The 20877-nt window shown below is 40.9% G+C and overlaps 1 protein-coding gene across 1 annotated transcript; it reads right to left on the bottom strand.

The window, feature by feature from the left end:
* Positions 1–17193: 17193 nt before the first annotated feature.
* LOC123544099 (uncharacterized) lies at positions 17194–18352 on the bottom strand. Its single transcript, XM_045330159.2, has 2 exons — positions 17969–18352; positions 17194–17719 (listed from the first exon to the last, which is right to left on the bottom strand). The coding sequence occupies exons 1-2, from the start codon at positions 18328–18330 to the stop codon at positions 17377–17379; spliced, it is 705 nt and encodes a 234-aa protein (XP_045186094.2). The 5' UTR covers positions 18331–18352; the 3' UTR covers positions 17194–17376.
* Positions 18353–20877: the final 2525 nt, after the last annotated feature.

Here is a 20877-nt window from a genome sequence, read left to right as displayed (position 1 = left end):
GAGTTTTAATTTTTCGCTACCCCTACCCTAGTTTTACGATATTTTCATCTTTTTTCTCCGTTTTTCTTAAATTACGGACGAAATACTTCAGTTATATTAACTATCAAAATGTAGCATTTTTCAATACCTACATAATCCTGTATAGCAATATAGGACATTATAAAATTTTATAGGCGGAAATTCGGCGGATTCAATGGCGGGGCCGCGAATTTTACGATTTTCGCCCGCCTTTCAACATTTTGAAAGGTAATAAACTAATAACGGACGAAGTTTTCAAGTTAGATAAATAAAATTTTACTGGTAAGACACTTATGCAAACACGCATTGCAAAATCAGTAAAATCAGATGAGTAGTTTTCGGTCAAGGACGATATTCGGCAAAGTCACCTGTATGTCATTTTTCGGAAATCCGTCATATTTCCGTCGGCGGGAACAATTTAATTCTTCGATTTCTTCTCTCTAGAATTGTCATTCACACCCAAAAACAGATAAAAAAAGTAAAAAAGTATTTTTCTACAAGCCTTAAAGTTTGCGAGAATAGAGGATTTGCAAAGTCGGCACAGTGTCAACTTTTTGTTCAGCTTGTCTTTATTTATGAAATGCCTTATATGTCATTTCAAAATGCCCCAAATGGCATTTCAAAATGCCCACAATGGCCGTTTAGTTTAAAATTTTATACAAAGTTTTGAAAGGTATATATGAGATAAAAACACCAAATAGCTGGATCTTATGCACAGTATGAATTGATGAGTGCCTTTCCAACGGTACCAGAACCATGTCGCTGCGCATACACATGACCACTCCAGAACCGTTTTAGTGTTTACAGGCTGTCATCGATACCCACGTTGAGAAATAGCTGTATGATGATACCCACACTTGTTCATTGATAACCACATTTAAAAATAGCTTAATTTCTGTACTTTGAATATTTTTAGTGTTTTTAAACCTTCATTGATACCGTCATTTAAAAAAATGTTCATTTATGTACTTTGAATATTTCTGTTTTTTTAAACCTCATTGATATCCACATTTAAGAAATCCTACATTGAACATTTTCTGCTGTGTTTCGCAGAAGAGGCAATGGTGACGTAAGCCTAGCATGGCTTGGGCGACTGATGCTCGATACTTATCGATCAGTCCCCTGTTGCAGTCGTGCAGTGATGGCCCGCCGAACAAATTTGCTTCTTTTTGGAACACTCTTTTAAAAAGACCTCCTGCTCCTGAAAGATACCCACATTTTATTTTATTTAAACATCTTCTGTGATACCCATATTGAAAAAGTAGTCGATTTTGGTACTTTGAAAATATCCATAGTTTTAATACTTTTAAGCTTTTTACAAAGACCTCCTGAAAAATAGCCACATTTAAATAACATATTTAAACATCTTCATTGATACCCATATTGAAAAAGTAGTCGATTTTGGTACTTCGAAAATATTCATGCTTTGAATATTTTTTACTTTTAAGCTCTTTTCAAAAACCTCCTGAAAGATAGCCACAATAGATATTTTATTTAAACATCTTCATTGATACCCATATTGAAAAAGTAGTCGATTTTGGTACTTTGAAAATGTTTCAGTTAAAGTATTCATCAGCGTTCTGTATTGCCTTAGTCTGTACATGACTGCGCTGTTCTGTACTGCCTTGCTTTGTACTTGACTTCACTGATATGTATTGCCTTGCTTTGTACTTGACTTCACTGATCTGTATTGCCTTGCTTTGTACTTGACTTCACTGTTCTGTACTTGACTGCACTGTTCTGAGCTTTAGCCTAACATTTTACTAACGTTTAGCCAAGGTTATTCGAGCTTTAGCCTAGCATTTTACTAACGTTTAGCCAAGGTTATTCGAGCTTTAGTCTAACATTTTACTAACGTTTAGCCAAGGTTATTCGAGCTTTAGCCTAACAGATATTCCACTAAATTTTTTTTTTCAGATTTTTAGTAGATTTCTCTGAATTTAGTGACTAGAATACAAAGACAATCTAAAACATCCGTCCGCAAAGTGACAGACATGGTATTTCACCGTATGCTTTTCAGGTAGAGTTTTCTATCATATTTTTCTTGTATATATCTAAAAGTGGGTATTAATTAAACTTAACATTTATCAGTGTTAATACAGTGTTTAACATATAAAACAATCTAAGGAATCCGTCCGCGAAGTGACAAACAAGGTCATTTGCCGTATGCTGTAAAGATTGACTCGCTCCATATTTCTAACATATACATATCTATTTATACATATTCTTAAACGTGAGTGTTAATAAAACATTACATTTATCAGTGTTGATAAAGTGTTAACAATACAAGGTCAAGCTAAATACTGTGTCCGCAAAATGACATATATGGTATTTCACCGTATGCTTTGCAGATTGACTCTCTTCTTGTTTTAGCAAAGTACACGTTTACACGCAATGGGGCTGTCAGCCGTCACTCTTAAAAGAGAAGTCTCCCAATTAAGAGTGCCGTTTCCAGTCTACGCCACGTGGAGGCCGCCCCAGTTGTAGACCACTCTCTCACGATAGTGTCTCCCTACATGCTGGAGGCAGCTTTTATGGCAGACCCGTTGGCACACAGGCGGACTAGCGTCTACCTGTGTACTGTAGATCAGCCTCGTAAGCATTGCCTATTGCATTAAGTTAGACCCCCCACCACACACACACACACACTCACGCACCAAGTCGGGAAGTTGTTGTCTGACTAGATGCTTAAGGGAGCTATTAAGGCACACTCGCTGGCACACAGGGCGGACTTGCGTCTGCCTGCATACTATAGAGAAGCCTCGTAAGCCTGCCCTCTTGCTTCCAGTTGGACCGAATCGCGGATAATAAACACTCGTGCACACGCACAAACTCGCACAGTTACAGTCTACCTGGAGGCTAAAGGGAGCTTTTAAGGCACACTCGCCGGCACACAGAGCGGACTTGCGTCTGCCTGCATACTGTAGAGAAGCCTCGTAAGCCTGCCCTCTTGCTTCCAGTTGGACCGAATCGCGGATGATAAACACTCGCGCACACGCACAAACTCGCAGAGTTACTGTCTCCCTGGAGGCTAAAGGGAGCTTTTAAGGCACACTCGCCTGCACACAGGGTGGACTTGCGTCTGCCTGCTTACTGTAGAGAAGCCTCGTAAGCCTGCCCTCTTGCTTCCAGTTCAACCGAATCGCGGATGATACACAGTCGCGCACACGCACAAACGCGCACAGTAACTGTCTCCCTGGAGGCTAAAGGGAGTTTTTAAGGCACACTCGCCGGCACACAGGATGGACTTGCGTCTGCCTGCATACTATAGAGAAGCCTCGTAAGCCTGCCCACTTGCTTCCAGTTGGACCGAATCGCGGATGATAAACACTCGCGCACACGCACAAACTCGCGGACTTGCTGTCTGCCTGGAGGCTAAAGGGAGCTTTTAAGGCACACTCGCCGGCACACAGGGTGGACTTGCGTCTGCCTGCATACTGTAGAGAAGCCTCGTAAGCCTGCCCTCTTGCTTCCAGTTTGACAGAATCGCGCATGATAAACACTAGCACACACGCACAAACTCGCGGACTTGCTGTCTGCATGGAGGCTTAAGGGAGCTTTTAAGGCACACTCGCCGGCACATAGGGCGGACTTGCGTCTGCCTGCATACTGTAGAGAAGCCTCGTAAGCACGCCCTCTTGCTTCCAGTTGGACTGAATCGCGGATGATAAACACAAACTCTCGGAGTTACTGTCTTATGATCATTAAGCTGCCATCCATTCTTCTTGGTCAGACTGCTTGTCGCCGTGACAATTGTAATCAAACGAAAGGGCATCTGCCTTCGATATGTTGTGTTTCGCTATCATGAGCAGGCGGATGTGACCACCGATCCTAGCGGGGCGGACAGTCAAGTTCGGGCTTGGTCTTGCTATGGTTCACCAGACGGCCCTTGATCTGCTTTCTATCGCTGTGGCACGGACAATGCTTCACAGCCTCGACGTAATACGTCCTTCCCTCGAACTTGAAGCAATACATATACACATTATCTGCCCTATCCGCGTATTCGATCTCGTACCGATGTTTACCGACTTCGGCATTGCACACCTCGCCGTGGTAATCGCAGACCATCGTACCGGCGGGTATATCTTTGGAAGCGTACACGCCACGCCCTTTATCGCCCGCAGAACGCACCAGCAAATAAGGCCAGTTTTGCTCATCAATGCTATCATTCAAACGGGCTTCCTCCTCGGACGCCCTTGTCACGAACTCGGACCGCGATTCGGCAAGGCGTTTAGGTAGCTCCTTCTAACAGACAGTCATGTACGCCTGGAACTGTTTCTTGCTCTTCCAGCCGGCTTCCATGAGAGCGGCGTCTACCCTGTCTTCGAGATTGTCTTGGCCCAGAGTCCTCAACGAGTGAGCAATGTCTCGAGCTCTCAGCATTTTGAGTTTCTCGTACGCGAAGCCGTTCAAGGATTTTATACGTTTGGGGTCATCGGGAACCCTCAGCGCTGGATTTTCGCGAATCACACGCCTGAAGTCGTCGGCCTTTGGCAACTCACCGTGGGCTTCAACGCCGATCAGATCTACCAGTCTCTTCATCTTGTCGGTGTCGGTCATAGGCCGTTGCACGACGGAGCTGCTGCTGCTGCTACTACTGGTGATGGCATTGCTGCTATTGCTAATGCCGACACTTTTGCGGCTTCCCACGCTGTTCGTCGGGCTTGTGCGACCGGAAACAGGCTGAATCTCGCTGGTGGTGGTGGTACTACAGCTGCTGCCGGCTGTACTGGCGGCGTTCGACTGACGAGGACCGGGCTGTAAATAGGGAACCGTGTACAACTTGCTCTTATACTCCTCCAGCTTCTCGAGCCCTTCCTGCTGAATGCCCTCGGACAGAACCTGGGAGCCGGACAGCACATCTGAAACCCAGGAACCGCAACACTTGTCAAGTAGAGAGCTAATCCGTGGAATCCCGGCTCTGTGAGGAATGGCCTGTTCGGAGCCCTGCAGATAGTGACGCTCCGCAGTGGACGCCGAGTGCGTCAGCATCGCGTGAATTGTCATTTGCTCTTCGCGGTCCAGGTATTGGGTGCCCAGCGTCGTCAACAGCTTTGTGTATTCGGTGTTGGTGAAGCCTTTCAGATCAGGATTCAACATGGGCAAGTAGCCGGCCAGGTCATTGGTGGCGTTGTATATCTTTTTGCCGTTGCTGTTCAGAAACAGCGTGTTCTTGTAGGCGGCAGCAGAGTGTCGCGGCCGGATATACAATATATAAGTACTGAGAAGGTCCCACATTTCCTCGACTATGTAAATGTACGCCACAAAGCAGGTGGCCGTCTTGTGGTTACCCGTGGCCAAAAAAATAGTACTTGGACCCGTCGCTCCTTCGTTTCGCATTGGCATTGCCCTTCTTGAAACGGTCAAGCTCCATATTTTCGAATACACCGGGCCGGTTTCCGATCAACATGTTGTACAAGTTGGACAGATTGTTCACCATCTTCAGCTGCTGAGGTTTCAGACCGGAGCCGCCCGCTCTGGCACTCTCAAAGAGGGGTTTGCGCAGACTCTTGGCCTTTTCGAACGCCTCAAACACGGCCATGAATTTCTCGTGGTAGGTAGACATGGGCACGTATGCCTCCTCTGCGCGCTTGCTAATGGCGCCGCGACTGATTTCTTTGGCCACAGCCTTGCTTAGTCTATCTACGCGACCGACGGCGGCTTCCAGTCGGGTTTTCGTGTCGGAGTCATTGCCACTGTCTTCCCTGCCTTGACGCCCGAGAGACTTGGCAACCTTTTAGAAATTGGCAATGCTGTGAGGAGACAGCCGGACCTTGTTCTTTAAGGCAATGGCAAGCGCGTTCATATTCTCGGCAGTGAAATGACTCCAGTGAAACTGGTCTGCGTCTTTCTCGGGCGCACAGAACTTTATAATTTTTACGGCGATCCAGGCATTATTCAGAGCAGAGTCTCGGCGAGAGTCTATCACGGCTTTCGGCCGAGTGGCAAGCTCACGCTCAACATACAACTTAATGATTGCATTTTCGCGCATGAGGCGGCGGTCTCTTTCCTCATTGCTTGGGAACATTTTCAGCCTTTTGTAAGCGGCCGTGAATTGGGCACGAGAACGTGGTGCAGCTGAATCATTCACGGACTCGGCATCGCTTTCAGCATCGCTGCTTTCGCTAGTGCTAATCACACGTGCACGTTTCGTGGGGCGCTTCGGACCAATCACAGACTCAGTGCTCGAATCGAGCTGTCTGGCCACAGGCTGTCTAGGAGACCGACGGAGCGGGACTGACGGTCCCGCACCGCCGGCATTAACGTGGGATGAAGCGGGTGATTGAACAGGCAACGGCGTGCTGTAGCTCACTGCACGTGCAAGCCTCGGACTTAGCGGACTCTTAACTGGAGACGGCCGTCTACTGAAGTAGCGGAGGGTGGTGAGAAGGGTTCACCACTGTCTTTCTCCGCTTCGGGACTCGGTGCATTTTCATTACCACCATCAGCATCATTATTATCATCATTATCATCATCATGATCGGACACGGGCAGTTCGGGCAGTGGTGCAGACTGGGCGGCAGGTGCTACGGGCAATGCATCCTGAGCAGGCACAACGGACTCGGCGGGCACGGTTGTCTGCCTCTGTGCAGCTAGCATGCGCTGCGCCATCATGTCCTCCGTGAGGTGGGTTACCCTCCCGTCACGAAAGACACGGTCAGTTTCGGGATCTATTTGCGGCTCGTACACAGGTTGGCATGCCTCCTTTAACAAGTACTGAGCCACGTGCAAGTAATTGGTCGGGAAACGTTTCTTCAACGTTTCCAGATTATGCCATCTTTCACCACATTCACGGGCTCTTGCACTCTCATTATACTGTGCTCTGACAAGCGCGGCACCTTCAATGCCATGAACATTACGCATATGGGTCGTGACCCGTTGGTACCTCTTACGACATACGGAACAGGACTTGTAATTTCTGAAAACAAACAAATCAACGTACTGATATGGGGACTCCTAAACGGGACACTTCATTTAATTCTGGGCCTACTCCATTCTAGTCAAAAACAACTCATTTCGATTAAATATATCTAATAAATACATAGATCATTGAATACAGACACAAGAACATATATAACACGTGAACATGACAAGAGTTGGCCGCTTCTCAGCAATGCATTTTCTCTCCACGGCCGACTATAACGCTATGATAGCATACTGTACAACACACTTGCGAGTAGGTACGGGACTTATTTACACAACCGTAACATGAAATACCATATATAACTTGTGAACATGAAAAAGGGTACAACACTGCGAAAGCGTATGTGCCGTCACACGGGCAAAATACTCATTTTTAGCTCTTGCACGGCGCATGTAATCTTCATTGCCGACGGTATCATAGTGGCACGATGCCATATTATACACGTTCGTATACGGAAAGGACATATCTACACACTTACACCCTTAAAAGCGCAGTATGCCTTCTGCCCGGGACCCAAGGGACAAAAGTTAGACCCCGTATGTGCGACAATACTGCGAAAATGCCCAATATAGCTCTCTTGCAATGCATTAAACCTTAAACATACCCTACATCATACAGTCTGGGGTGTAAGGGACATATCTAAGTAAACGGATCCTAAAAACAGACACATGCCATCTCCAGTTGAACGGACGTCCAAGCCCCGTGCCCGTACACAGTGCGTAATTGTCCGTTTCAGCCGTATCTACATCGCATATTACCGTAATTGTCGCCTGTATAACAAAGATAGAGCGCTGTTAAATGCCTTACCGCGTAGGCAATGGAAATATCTACATAATCTTACCTTAAAACGCAGTCTATCTGTATCATACAGGCGACAAAGGGGCTTATATGCGGTTTGAAAACGGCTACATTGAGCAATTTCGCATTACGGACAGACACGGAGCTCCAACTTCGGTCCCGCTGTTCAATGTCGCAGACAAGATCTCGCTTTAAAGGGCACGGTTGTATAGATATGTCCCTTACCAACAAGAGTGTATATTATTTAGCCAAATATCATTATCACACAGGCGACAATTTATGATTTACGTGCTTTGAAAACGCCTAAATACAGCATTTCTGCATTACGGACAGGCACGGGGCTGCAACTTCGGTCCCGCTGTTCAATGTCACAGGCCAGATCTCGCTTTTATGGGTACGATTGTATAGATATGGCCCTTACAAACAAGAATATGTGTTTTTTAACAAAATATCATTATCACACAGGCGACAATTTCTGTTTCACGTGCTTTAAAAACGGCTAAATGCACCATTTTCGCATTACGGACAGGCACGGGGCTGCAACTTTGGTCCCGCTGTTCAATCTCACAGGCCAGATCTCGCTTTAATGGGTACGATTGTATAGATATGGCCCTTTTTAAACAAGGAAAAATATTTTTATTTAGCCAAAAATCTTTATCACACAGGCGCAATTTATTGATTTACGTGCTTTGAAAAACGTTCTAAATGAGCATTTTGCCCTTACGGACAGGCACGGGGGCTCCAACTTTGTTCCCGCGTTCAATGTCACAGGCAGATCTCGCATTAAAGGGCACGGTTGTATAGATATGTCCCTTACCAACAAGAATATATATTATATAGCCAAATATCTTTATCACACAGGCAACAATTTATGATTTACGTGCTATGAAAAGGGCCAAATGCAGCATTTTCGCATTACGGACAGGCACGGGGCTGCAACTTCGGTCCCACTGTTCAATCTCACAGGCCAGATCTCGCTTTAATGGGTACGATTGTATAGATATGGCCCTTACAAACAAGAATGTATATTATTTAGCCAAATATCTTTATCACACAGGCGACAATTTGTGATTTACGTGCTTTGAAAACGCCTAAATAGAGCATTTTTGCGTTACGGACAGTCACGGGCCTCCAACTTTGGTCCCGCTGTTCAATGTCGCAGGCCAGATCTCGCTTTAAAGGGCACGGTTGTATAGATATGTCCCTTACCAACAAGAATATATGTTATTTAGCCAAATATATCATTATCACACAGGCGACAATTTATGATTTACGTGCTTTGAAAACGCCTAATTAGAGCATTTTTGTATTACGGACAGGCATGGGGCTGCAACTTCGGTCCCGCTGTTCAATGTCACAGGCCTGATCTCACTTTAATGGGTACGATTGTATAGATATGGCCCTTATAAACAAGAATGTATATTATTTAGCCAAATATCTTTATCACACAGGCGACAATTTGTGATTTACGTGCTTTGAAAACGCCTAATTAGAGCATTTTTGCGTTACGGACAGGCACGGGGCTCTAACTTTGGTCCCGCTGTTCAATGTCACAGGCCAGATCTCGCTTTAAAGGGCACGGTTATATAGATATGTCCCTTACCAACAAGAATATATATTATTTAGCCAAATATCTTTATTACACAGGCGACAATTTATTATTTACGTGCTTTGAAAACGGCTAAATGCAGCATTTTCGCATTAGGCACGGGTCTCCAACTTTGGTCCCGCTGTTCAATGTCACAGGCCAGATATCGCTTTAATGGGTACGATTGTATAGATATGCCCCGTATCACCACGAATATATATCATTTAGCAAAATGGCATCATCATACGGGCGACAATTAATGTTACATGCGCTTTAAAAACGGCTAAATTGAGCATTCTCGCATTACGGGCAGGCACTTGACTAGAACTTTCGGTCCCCACTCCAACTTCACAGGGCATATATCGCTTTATAGGGTATGGACGTATAGATATGTCTAGTACCAACACAAATGTATGTTATATAGTAACGTTCTTATTTCTATACCGTGATATTACCGCACTGGCAATAATGTTAAACTATTAAAACAAAATGCTACTACATTAACTCTGAAAAAGACGCCCCTTTTTCGCAGGTATTGCAAACAACCAAAGAAAAAAAATACAGCCATGACCGTGCATTTTGTTTCATTGGCTCGCACATAAAAGTAATTTAACACCTTTACGGGATAATAATTGTAAATGAAATAAAACAGAAGGAATAGTCCCGTAAAGTAAACTACATTAAGCAATACCCACATTTAGTTATTTCTAGTGTGATACTTTTCAAATTTTTAAAAACATTATTCAGTATTGAAAGGTTTGTCATGATACTTTTCTAATTTTAATGGGACCCCGTTTCCGGTCAAAAATGTCAACGGGACCCGGAAAAATGAAATTTTATAAAAAATAGAAAAAATTTTAATGATTTACGAAAAATTAACAACCACCGGACATTTTTAATTTTGGGGGGGCCCCTATATCAGTGCTATTTTTTAAACATTACGTTCAGTGGGGGAAGGAAAAAAACCCATCACGTGACTATTACGCCCAAACCCAAGGGGTTTGCCCCCCCCCCACTGTTAAGCTTTTCCACCGTTTGGGTAAAAATTTTTAAAATTTTTCCCTGTCATATTAGATCTGCTAGGTGTTTTTGACTTTTTTCCCTGTAGAGTTTTGTCTATTTTTTTCTATTTTTTCCCTTTTCATAAAAATTTAAATTTTACTGAAAAAAAAATATATAATAGTAATTAAAAGCGGCTTTTGCCCCGCCCTTAACACCAATACTCAAAAATATTTACATACAAATTATGTAAAATAAAATAGCACAAAAGGCCCCGGGCCGAATTTTCTTGATATTTCAAAAATTTGGGGGTTTTACCCCCTACCCCGGAAGAAGAGATCTGTCCGGTATGTGTAAAAAGGGGGCATATTTGTTTTTTAAAGGGGTTTAAAAAAAAGTAAACCTCATTAAAAATTTAAAATAGGGGAGGTTTGCTTTTAAAAAAAGGAAAAATTTTTGGTAATGTTACCCCGTGTCACACCACGGCTTTTTGGTATATCTTTAGATTTAAAAAAAGGCGGGGGACTAAATATGGCCTTTAAACCCTTTTTAATGAAACTTTGGGGGGGTTTTTATTGTGACTTTTCAACTGCGTCTTTAAATCCGACTTCCCCGATATTTAAAAGGGGGGTACCGGTTTCAAAAAAATTTTTTTAGTTTTTGTAAAAACAGTAGTATTTGACAATCAAAGAGGGTTTTTGGTACTAAAGCTCATGGTTTTTAAAAAACAAAAAAGGGGAAAAGATTTGGGGCCATAAAAATTAACTTTTAAAATGGATTTGTCCCTACAATTAGGCTAAAAGGCCCCCAATATGTCATATGCGGAAACAAGACCCCCCCCAAACCCCGTTTTTTAAATTTGGCCAGGTTTTAAAGCATTTTCGGGTTTTATTTGGGAAAAGGGCCCCCGGCCCCCCCCCCCCCCCCCCTCCCCCTTTGGGTTCCCGGGATATTTCGGACAACATAAAACCCGACTCTGTAGTTCCCGTATAAAATGCATAAATTGGGAGTGATCATGCGGCAGCCAAACAGGGGTTGTTTTAAAATACACAAAAGCGATGCAAAAACCCGTATTTCAAAAAAATAAAAAAAGTTGGGGGGGAAAGAGCGGAGGTTTTGGCAAAAGGGAATTTCCCAAAGGATTGGCAAAAAAACCCCAGCCCGGGACCCGGGGAAATTACCCCCTCCCCCCCCCCACCCCCCCCCCCCTTTTCACCAAATTAAAAAAAAGGGGGAAGGGGAGTTAGCACCCCCTTTAAACAGGGCAATAAAAAATATTACAATCTGTATATTTCAGGGGTTGCGGGGGAGGGCTAAAGGTCCCCGGAGGCCAGGGATTCAAACCCATTTCCAAGTTGTATCAAAAAAATTTATGATAAAAAAAAATTAAAACCCCAAAAAAAGCGTTTACCCCCAGGGGCCCCAAAAAATTTATAAAAGATAAATATGTACCAAAAAAATTTTCAAAATTTAAACCCCAAAAAAAAATTATACTAAAAAAAAATTGGGGAATAAATGTAAAACCCCCAAAGGGGAGGCGGGGGGATTCTCCTTCAACCTCTGGGTCTCAAAGGCGTCACGGGGCAGTGACACGGAGGGTTCAAAGTAACAGATGGGGGTTTCCCAAAAATTTTTTCATTGCATACTTAACTCTTTAATTCTAGCCCTCCCCTTCAGAAAATAAGAAAAAAGGAAAACCCAGAAAATTTATAGTAATTTTTCAATATCGGGTTTGGGTTTGGGTATTGAAAAAAAACCCCACAAAAAAGGGGTTTTAAAATAGTTGACGGGTTGTCAAACGTCCCCTCAATTGGTAAAAAAAAAGTCTGTCCTTTTTTAAAATAAAAAATCGGGAAAAAAAATTAAACATGCAAACCATTGCCCGTTTTGAAAAAAAATCATTAAGGAATAATAGTAAGCAAAGTGATGCAAATAAAAAAAATTACACTGTTTATTAAAAAAAAAATTAATCAGTGGTTTTGGATTTAGGATCAAATAAGGATGAGGGGGTTAGACAAAAAAATTTAAAAAAAAAACATATTTTAAAACCCAAAATTCCCCTGGGCACGGCCAGGGTTTGGGTGGGGGGTTTGAAAAAACCTAGCACAACTAGAAAAAAAAAAATGTGGGGTAGACAGAAAATTTTGAAAAATTTTTTAAAGTCTCCTTTAAATTAAAACTGTATTGGGGTAACAAATAGGGGGAGGAAATTTAAACCCATGTCAAAGTCTTGAACTAATCAGCTTTAATTTTACAGGGTTGACTAGTGTCAAACATACAGAACTAAAAATTTTTATGACAATCCCCCCAAAAATTAATATTGTAAGTATTCCAGGAAAAAAAAATTTTAAATTTGAAAACCTTTATTAGGATTTATTTCTGGTTATATGGGAAATTTTAAAGCATTTTTCTAACCCAAATACGGGTTAGAGGGGGTTTCCCAGCAGGGGGTTTTAGCAGATTTTAAAGCAGGCTTAAACTTTTGAGGGGGTTCATGTAGACCCCCGGGGACAAAATGGGGGGGGGTCATGAATTTAATTAATAAAAGTATATACAGTAGGATCCCCCAAATTTGGTTAAATTTATGAAAGGGGAATAACCGGGAACAATGAAAGGATAACAGTCATTAATTCAAGATAACAATTAAAAGGGGAACTGTGTGATAAACAGGGGGTTTTTCATGCTCATCATAAAAATTGGGGTAAAAAACTATATTTAATGGGAAAAGGGTAGGGATTTTTGGGGAGCTGGGGGGAAAATCAAAATTTTTGGTTTTTTATGAATGATGTCCCCCCCCCCCCCCCCCCCCCCCCCCCAAGGGTTAGTTTAAAATTTAGAGGTACTTTCTCCTGTATAGACCTCATTTTTGGCCCAGCCCAAAGATTTCGGCAAAATTTGGGCATGGGGAAGTAGTTAATAAATAATAGGGGTTAGAAATTTCCCCCATATATAATATAAAATTTTCTTTAAAATGAAAAAAATACAAGAAAATATAAAAACAAAAAATATGGGAAAAAATTTACAATTTTTAAAAGGCGGGGGGTTTTCTTTTCATCAGTTATGTTTAGGCATTGAACCTGGGATTTAAACAGTGAGACTTTGAAAACCTTTTACCCCCATTTTAACTAAAAAGAAAACGGGCATGGCTGAAAAATTTATTCCCGTCTCTACCTCCCGGGCCAAAAAAAAGGGGGAGGTCAGTCCCGTGGTTGGGGAAAGATTTCCTGGAAAAAAGTGGGATAGGAAAGGAAAAAAAAACAATAAATCAATTTAAAAAAAAATTCCCAGTCCTGGTAATCTTGACAATTCGTTAGGCAGAAATACAACTAAACGGGCATTTTGGAAACTAAAAAAAAAAGAATTGGACAGAATTTGGGGGAAAGTGTCTCAATGTAAAAATAGTGCAAAAATATTTTGGCCCCAAAAAAATTTAAAAAAAATTAAAAAGGGATAGCTTTCCCAACCCCCGTACCAATATTTAAAAATTTAAACACTAAAAATTTGCAAAAAAACCCGTTGAAAAAGGCTCGTTTTTTGGTTTAAGCACCAAAAAAGTTTCAAGTGACTCAAATATGTTCCCCAAACCTTCAATACCCGGCAATTTTGGGGTCACCCCCAAAAGGGAAAAACAAATATGAGCCCGGGGGGAAAAGATACCCCTTTAAAAAAACCCTTTTCTCTTTAGGAATTAAAGGGAAAGCATTTAAAAAAAGGGGGTGATTCTGCGGCGGGGGGTTGATTTTCCCCGTCCTTTCCCAAAATTACAAACAAAATGCCCGATTAAAGCCCCTGGAGTTTTGGTTTGAAACTAAACAGGGGGTGGGGAGGGGGGGTGTGTAAACCCCGGGAGTGTTGGGGGAGGAAAGGGATACCATTACAAAAAATGGTTTAAAAATAAAAAAAAAAAGGGAAAGACCCCAAACATACAACCAATAAAACCCTTTGGGTCCCCCCAGGGAAATTGCTTGAGGGGGTGGTTTTAAAGGCCCCTTTGGGTCATTTTCAAAAAATCAAAAATATCATTTAAAACCCCCTTTTAATCTGGCTTTAGGGAAAGGGGAAAAAGAATTTGGACCCCGCTTTCCGTTTGCAGATGAAGTGAGTATGCCCAAAAAAAAATCACGTTTAGTGCTAGAAATTTTTTGGGGCCTAAATGCCCCTTTGATTTAACTGGCATTTTTGGGGTTTTTTTTATTAAGCTTTTAAAAAATATGGGGTCACGGGTGCCCGCTTCCCGTACTTTAAGGGCCTTCCCTTTAGGGTTAAAAAAAATTTCGTTAGGGGTTTGATTTGGGGGTACTCTCGGTTTAAAAACCCCTTGAAAATGGGAACCCCTCAAAGGGTTCCCTGTCTCACGTTGCTATTTTCCCTTTAATCAAAGGGTTCCGATCTCTCTTAAATTGGGTTTGTCAAAAAGCCCGTTTGCAGATGATTTTGGAACATGGAAAACAGGGTCCCAAAGTAGTCAAACTAGCCCGGAAGCAAAAGGGAGGTTTGGACTCCTATGGGGATGGGTTAAAAAAATGGGGATTCAAAATTTTAGAAACCCAAAACAGTAGCTATTCTTTTTTGGGAAAACAAAAACAAGGGGCACTTTTAACGTTAATTTGGGGGGGCCCCACCAATAAAATTTGTTTTTAAATTTCTAGGGGTATTTTTGGATAAAAAAACCCCATTCGAGCAACACATATTTTGATTGGTTTTTAAAAGGGGGCCGAGGGACTTAATTTTTTGCTAATGTTTAAAAGGGCCCGATTTTGGGGGCGGAAAAAAAAAGCCTTTTTCTACTTTACAAATCCCTCCCCTAAGTTCAAAAAAAATTTTGGTGCTCAAATCTTTCTGGGGCTAGCTAATCACTAAAAAAGCTTTATAGAGTTCCCAAAAATACTTCCCGAGGGCCCCCAGCTCCACCCCCCGACAGGGTCTTTGGGTTTGGGGAAAGGAATACCCCCCCGAAAAATAAGAAAATGGAACAAAAATTTAAAAAAATTTTGGGCCAAAAATTTAAAGGGCCCAAAAAAACCAAATAACCCTGTTCATCTTTATTTGGGACGGATATTTTGCTAGGTCTAAAATTTAAAAAAAATTTCAGTCTCCCATTTGGTCTCATTCTCAGGAAATTTGTGAAAACTTTTTGGGGTTAAAGGAGTAAAAGTTGTGAAAACAGGGCCCCCCCAAAGGGTTGGGGGAAATAGAATTTCATTAAAAGAAAAAGGGGAATAAATCTGATTTTTCGCAATTGCAAATACAGAAACAAAAAAATTTTTTGAAAAATATTTTAGTCATTTCCCAAAGTAAACAGATGGATCAAAAAAGCCCAAAAAACCCGGCAAGGTAGTTTTGGCGTTGTAGTACCCTCAAAGGGAAAATGAACCCAAAAAGAAGGTTTTAAATAACCCAAAACAAATCTAAACAGCAGAAAATCCATGCCATCAAAAACTCTATGTGCTGGAAATTTTGGGGCCAAAAAAACCAAGTAAAAAAGGCCATATTTTCAGATTTACCCCTCTTCACTGGGCCCCACTGAAAAAAATAAAAAAGCAGGAGGGCCCGAATTTCTGACCGAAATTTAATTTAACCCCCAAAGAGGGGCCCAAAGCAGGTCTAGAGGTCACCATTTGTAGGGGTCCAGCAACTAGGTTTTATTGGTAATGGGGGAGAGGGACCCTTTGGGGGCCAAGGGGGGAATGTTGTTTGACAAAATAACCAAAAAAAATTTAAACCTTTTCACCCGAGGGATATTCCAGGGTTGGGAACCCATATTCTTGCCAAAGGCAAGCTCATTTTCCTCAAGGGGAAAACCAAAAAATTTAAAAATTTTTAAAAACCTGGGGGGGCTCGCCGTCAGATAAATACCCCAAGATAAAAAAAATAGATAAGGTATAAAACCCCCTGAGACTAGGTTTCAACCCCCGGCCAGGGGAAAGCCCGGGGAGGGTTTTCATAAAAATTGAACCGGTTGTGCCCAAATGTAAAAGAGAAATATGTTCCCCCATTTAATTTTTGGAGGATTGAATTTTGGGAAAAAAACAGAGATGTGTTGAAACAAAAAATTTTTCATCCTTTTTGGCCTTTTAAATACACTTAAAATATCCCAGAAACCACCCAAAAATTTAAAAGAATAGTGTTTTTAAAAACATTAGAAAAAAATTTATTCTAGATTGTAGATTTAAAAGAAAAAAATTTTTAAAAATAAATATTTAAAAGGGGTTTTATGCTTCCCACAGGGGTTTCTTTCCCCTTATTTAAAAAGTACAAAAATAGTATATGGGCTTTTATTTATTTTTTCATTTCTTTCAAAAGAATGAAAATTTTAACACTTTTGAGATAAAAGATTTTTACTTCTTTTATATTTCGTAAAAGGGCTGGCGAGGGATCTATCCCGAAATTTCTTTTTGTAATGTTTAATTTTAGTTTTTATGATATTTTCCAATTTTTAATGACAAAAAAAAACATGTATAAAGGTATATTAATAGTTATAAATATGTGGGGGAGAGTGGGTTTCCCGAAAATTTGGGAGGTGAAGGAAGTTTGAAACCCAAAAAAGACGTGCAGGCTGGCAGGTCTTCGAAGACCCCCCCAGGTTTAGGGTAATTTCGTTGCCCCCTGTCCGCCTTTTTACAACAAAATATGTCACCAGAAAAGGGCCATGATTCGTGGCATGGACTCATCAAACATCTTCATCTCGAACTCGCAATAGGCGTGAATTCCTTCACCATTATTCATAACGACATTAGAGAGACACGTCTTGGTTTCTTTCTCCATTTCCATGCTTACAAGGTTGAAAGGACAGGTACGAATAGTCGTTCCTCTGCACTCCATCATCTCAGCGAGTGAAAGCGTCCGATATCTGTCTCGGGTAGAAGTCAATGCTAAGTAGAGAGGCAAGTCCTGTATATACGTGTCGAATTTCGACTTGCTGGAAACTGGCACGACCCAAGTTTGCAAACGGAACAGATTGTACGCGGACTCCACTCCGACCGGCATCTTGATTGTATCCCCAATCTCCCGATTCCTAACAAGGTGTACGACAAAAAGTTAGGTTGCGTCAAGTAGAAATGGGGGTCAGAACCGTGAACCGAAACCGATCGCCGAAGTGTTTCCGTACTCCAATCTGCTCATTTGCGTCAGTTAGGACGGACTGTATATCCTGGACCGTAATGAGGGATTTCGGAAGCTTTCCCTCGCTGAGCGCGTCAATGGCGTACCGTATCTCGATCAACCTCTCTCGTAACTTTCCAGCGATGTACATTTGTGAATCCATTGCGGTGGTAAGATTGATAAGGAACTCCTTTTTGACTTTTTCCATTGATCGCATTGCCTGCAAGGTTTTCTCAACAGCCTGTACTTCGCCATGAGTGGCATCAACCAGGGCTTTAATTCTGTCAGTCCTGCAAGTGTCAAAACAAAGAGAGATGTTATTAGCAAAATGTTCAATATTTATACTTAACTTTCATAAAATAGTATATAAAAATTGACTTATACTTAACTTACATAAATAGTATATTAGAAAAGGAGCAACTTATACAAGAATTAAATTGACACTTTAAAAAAATAGACTGCCCCAAGGCGAGCTTTTTGGTTTCGGATACATATTAAGAATTTGATTACATAATAACAAGTACCACATCACTACATACCGGTCGTCGTTAACTTTCATGTAACTTTCCAGGTTCTCCGTCAAGTGAAGAACGCCCTTGTCCAATTTCCGTTCAGTGGCAATGATCCTATTCACCTTTCTGGCCACTTTTGCGACATCATCGTAAGTGGCCGTACAAAATAATGATTTGCTGAGACCCCCAATAAACGCCAATGGGGCAGAGCGCTTGCCTCGCTTGCGAATCGTTTTCATATCCTCTTTCGGCAGGGCGTCTATGTTCGTCCTAGCGTACTCCTTTAGTTCTTCTGTCTGTTGTAAAATATCCATGTGAACCGTCTGCAATAGGGATGCAGACCTGTTTGGCAGTCTGTCGTAGTTGACTTCAGGCAGCATATCATTCATATCCGGCAGGACAAACACAAAGGAGTGCATCCAAGGATGATCACCATTACCTATCGGCAAAAAACAGAACAAACATTAAGCACAAGTGAAACCAAAAATATCATACATTATGGTATGACCTCCATCAGGGCCATTTCCGTACTTCTGATAAGCACGGGTCTCGAACTTTTGTCCCTGTGTAAAAGTACACTATGCATGGGCCGCTATATATGGTATCATTTTGTAGGTAGGTCCTTCAAGGAAGCAAATATATAAAATACATTATGGTATGACATGCATTTGGTCGGCAGTAAAACTAAAACGCGCTGTAAAAAAGGCAAAAACCGCAATTTTCGTATTTCTGACAGGCATGGGTCTCGAACTTTTGTCCCTGTGTTAACATACATCATGCATGCAACGCTGATCTTTAGAATTCCATTTGAAATTAATTATAGTTCTTTATTCAGTGTTTTATTTTCGCATTTTACTTGCTATCAAATTAATATTTTTATTTTATATATTTTAAACATATCTTGTGTTTCTGCGGATTATTATCGCCTGGGAAGAACTAGCATCAGCCGTCAGTCAGAAAAGATAAGCGAAAAAAGAAATACAAGGTAAGCAGTTTTTAAACTTGTTCATATATGAATTGCCGAGTTTTTAATTTCATTCTATGAAATACATTTTTTTATAAAAGAGCATTTATCAATACATCTTGTTTTTCGAATTTCATTTGAAATTAATTATAGTTATTTATTCAGTATATTTACGTATCATTTGCTATCTTTTTTTATATATTTTAAATCCACCCACTCAGAAATAATTTAAATATTCATATTAAGTGCAGTTACTTATTCTGTTAAATTTAAGAATAATTTTTTTTTATAAAACAGCATTTATCAATACATCATGCTTTTCGAAGTTCATTTGAAATTAATTATAGTTATCTATTCAGTATATTTTGCATTTTATTTGCTATCAAATTTATATTTTTTTTACTTTAACTCTACTCACTCAGTTAAGTTATAGTATTATCATTTTGTAGGTAGGTCGTTTAAGAAAGCAAATATATAAAATACATAATGGTATGACATGCATTTGGTCGGCACTAAAACGCGCTGTAAAAAAAGGCAAAAACGGCAATTTTCGTATTTCTGACAGGCATGGGTCTCGAACTTTTGTCCCTGTGTTAACATACACCATGCATGCAACGCTATATATGGTTTCATTTTGTAGTTAGATCCTTTAAGAAAACAAATCTGTATCAAACATTATAATACGACTAGCATTTCGTCGGCACTAAAGCTAAAACGCGATGTAAATAAGGCTAAATAGGCCTATTTAGTACTTATGGTAGGCACGGGTCGAACTTTTGTCCCTGTGTAAAAGTACACTATTCATTGGCCGCTATATATGGGATCATTTTGTAGGTAGGTCCTTTAAGAAAGCAAATATATATCACACGTTATCTTATGACCTTCATGGGGTCGACATTAAAGCTAAAACGCGCTGTAAAAAGGGCAAAAACCGCAATTATCGTATTTCTGACAGGCATAGGTCTCGAACTTTTGTCCCTGTGTAAACTTACACCATGCATGCACCGCTATATATGGTTTTATTTTGTAGGTAAGGCATTTAAGAAAGCAAATATATATCATAAATTATCATATGGCCTGCATTGGTCGTCATTAAAGCTAAAACGCGCTGTAGAAAAGGCTAAAACGGCAATTTTCGTACTTCTGATAGACACGGGTCTCGAACTTTTGTTCTTGTGTTAACATACACCATGCATGCACCGCTATATATGGTTTTATTTTGTAGGTAAAGCATTTTAGAAAGCAAAAATATATCATACGTTATCATATGAACTGGATGTGGGCGGCATGAAAGCTAAAACGCGCTGTAAAAAAGGCAAAAACGGCAATTTTCGAATTTCTGACAGGCATGGGTCTCGAACTTTTGTCCCAATGTTAATATACACCATGCATGCAACGCTATATATGGTTTCATTTTGTAGATAGATCCTTTAAGAAAACAAATCTGTATCAAACATTATTATACGACTAGCATTTCGTCGGCACTAAAGCTAAAACGCGATGTAAATAAGGCTAAATAGGCCTATTTAGTACTTATGGTAGGCACGGGTCTCGAACTTTTGTCCCTGTGTAAAAGTACACTATTCATGGGCCGCTATATATGGTTTTATTTTGTAGGTAGGTCCTTTAAGAAAGCAAATATATATGGCCCCAAAGTACAATTAATTTCCCATAGGGTTACATACAAAATATCAATGCAAGGCTTTGACACAATGTTCTGAAGACAAATGCAAATACCTTCTCTTTAGAAATCTATCCAAGAGAAACACAAAAATCACTTTGAAGTGACCTGTTGACCTGCTACTTTTCTCCTCACATCTGTCAGAATGAATACTGTATTGCATTTTTACAAAGTGAAGCGGTCCAGCCTACTTTTTGTACAAATCCACAGACAGTCATTTGCACAAGAAACCATGATTTTCCAGATTTTTTTACCTCTTTCTCTTCATTTACATCAGATCTATAAAATTTG

The sequence above is a fragment of the Mercenaria mercenaria genome, chromosome 13 (assembly GCF_021730395.1).
Source record: "Mercenaria mercenaria strain notata chromosome 13, MADL_Memer_1, whole genome shotgun sequence".
Taxonomy (NCBI): Eukaryota; Metazoa; Mollusca; class Bivalvia; order Venerida; family Veneridae; genus Mercenaria; species Mercenaria mercenaria.
This window is presented reverse-complemented; position numbering and strand designations above follow the sequence as displayed.

Coding starts and splice junctions, on each gene's coding strand:
- LOC123544099 (XM_045330159.2), bottom strand. CDS start 18,330: ATGAATGATATGCTGCCTGAAGTCAACTACGACAGACTGCCAAACAGG. Junction 17,720..17,968: donor ATGAAAGTTAACGACGACCG/GTATGTAGTGAT, acceptor TGACACTTGCAG/GACTGACAGAATTAAAGCCC.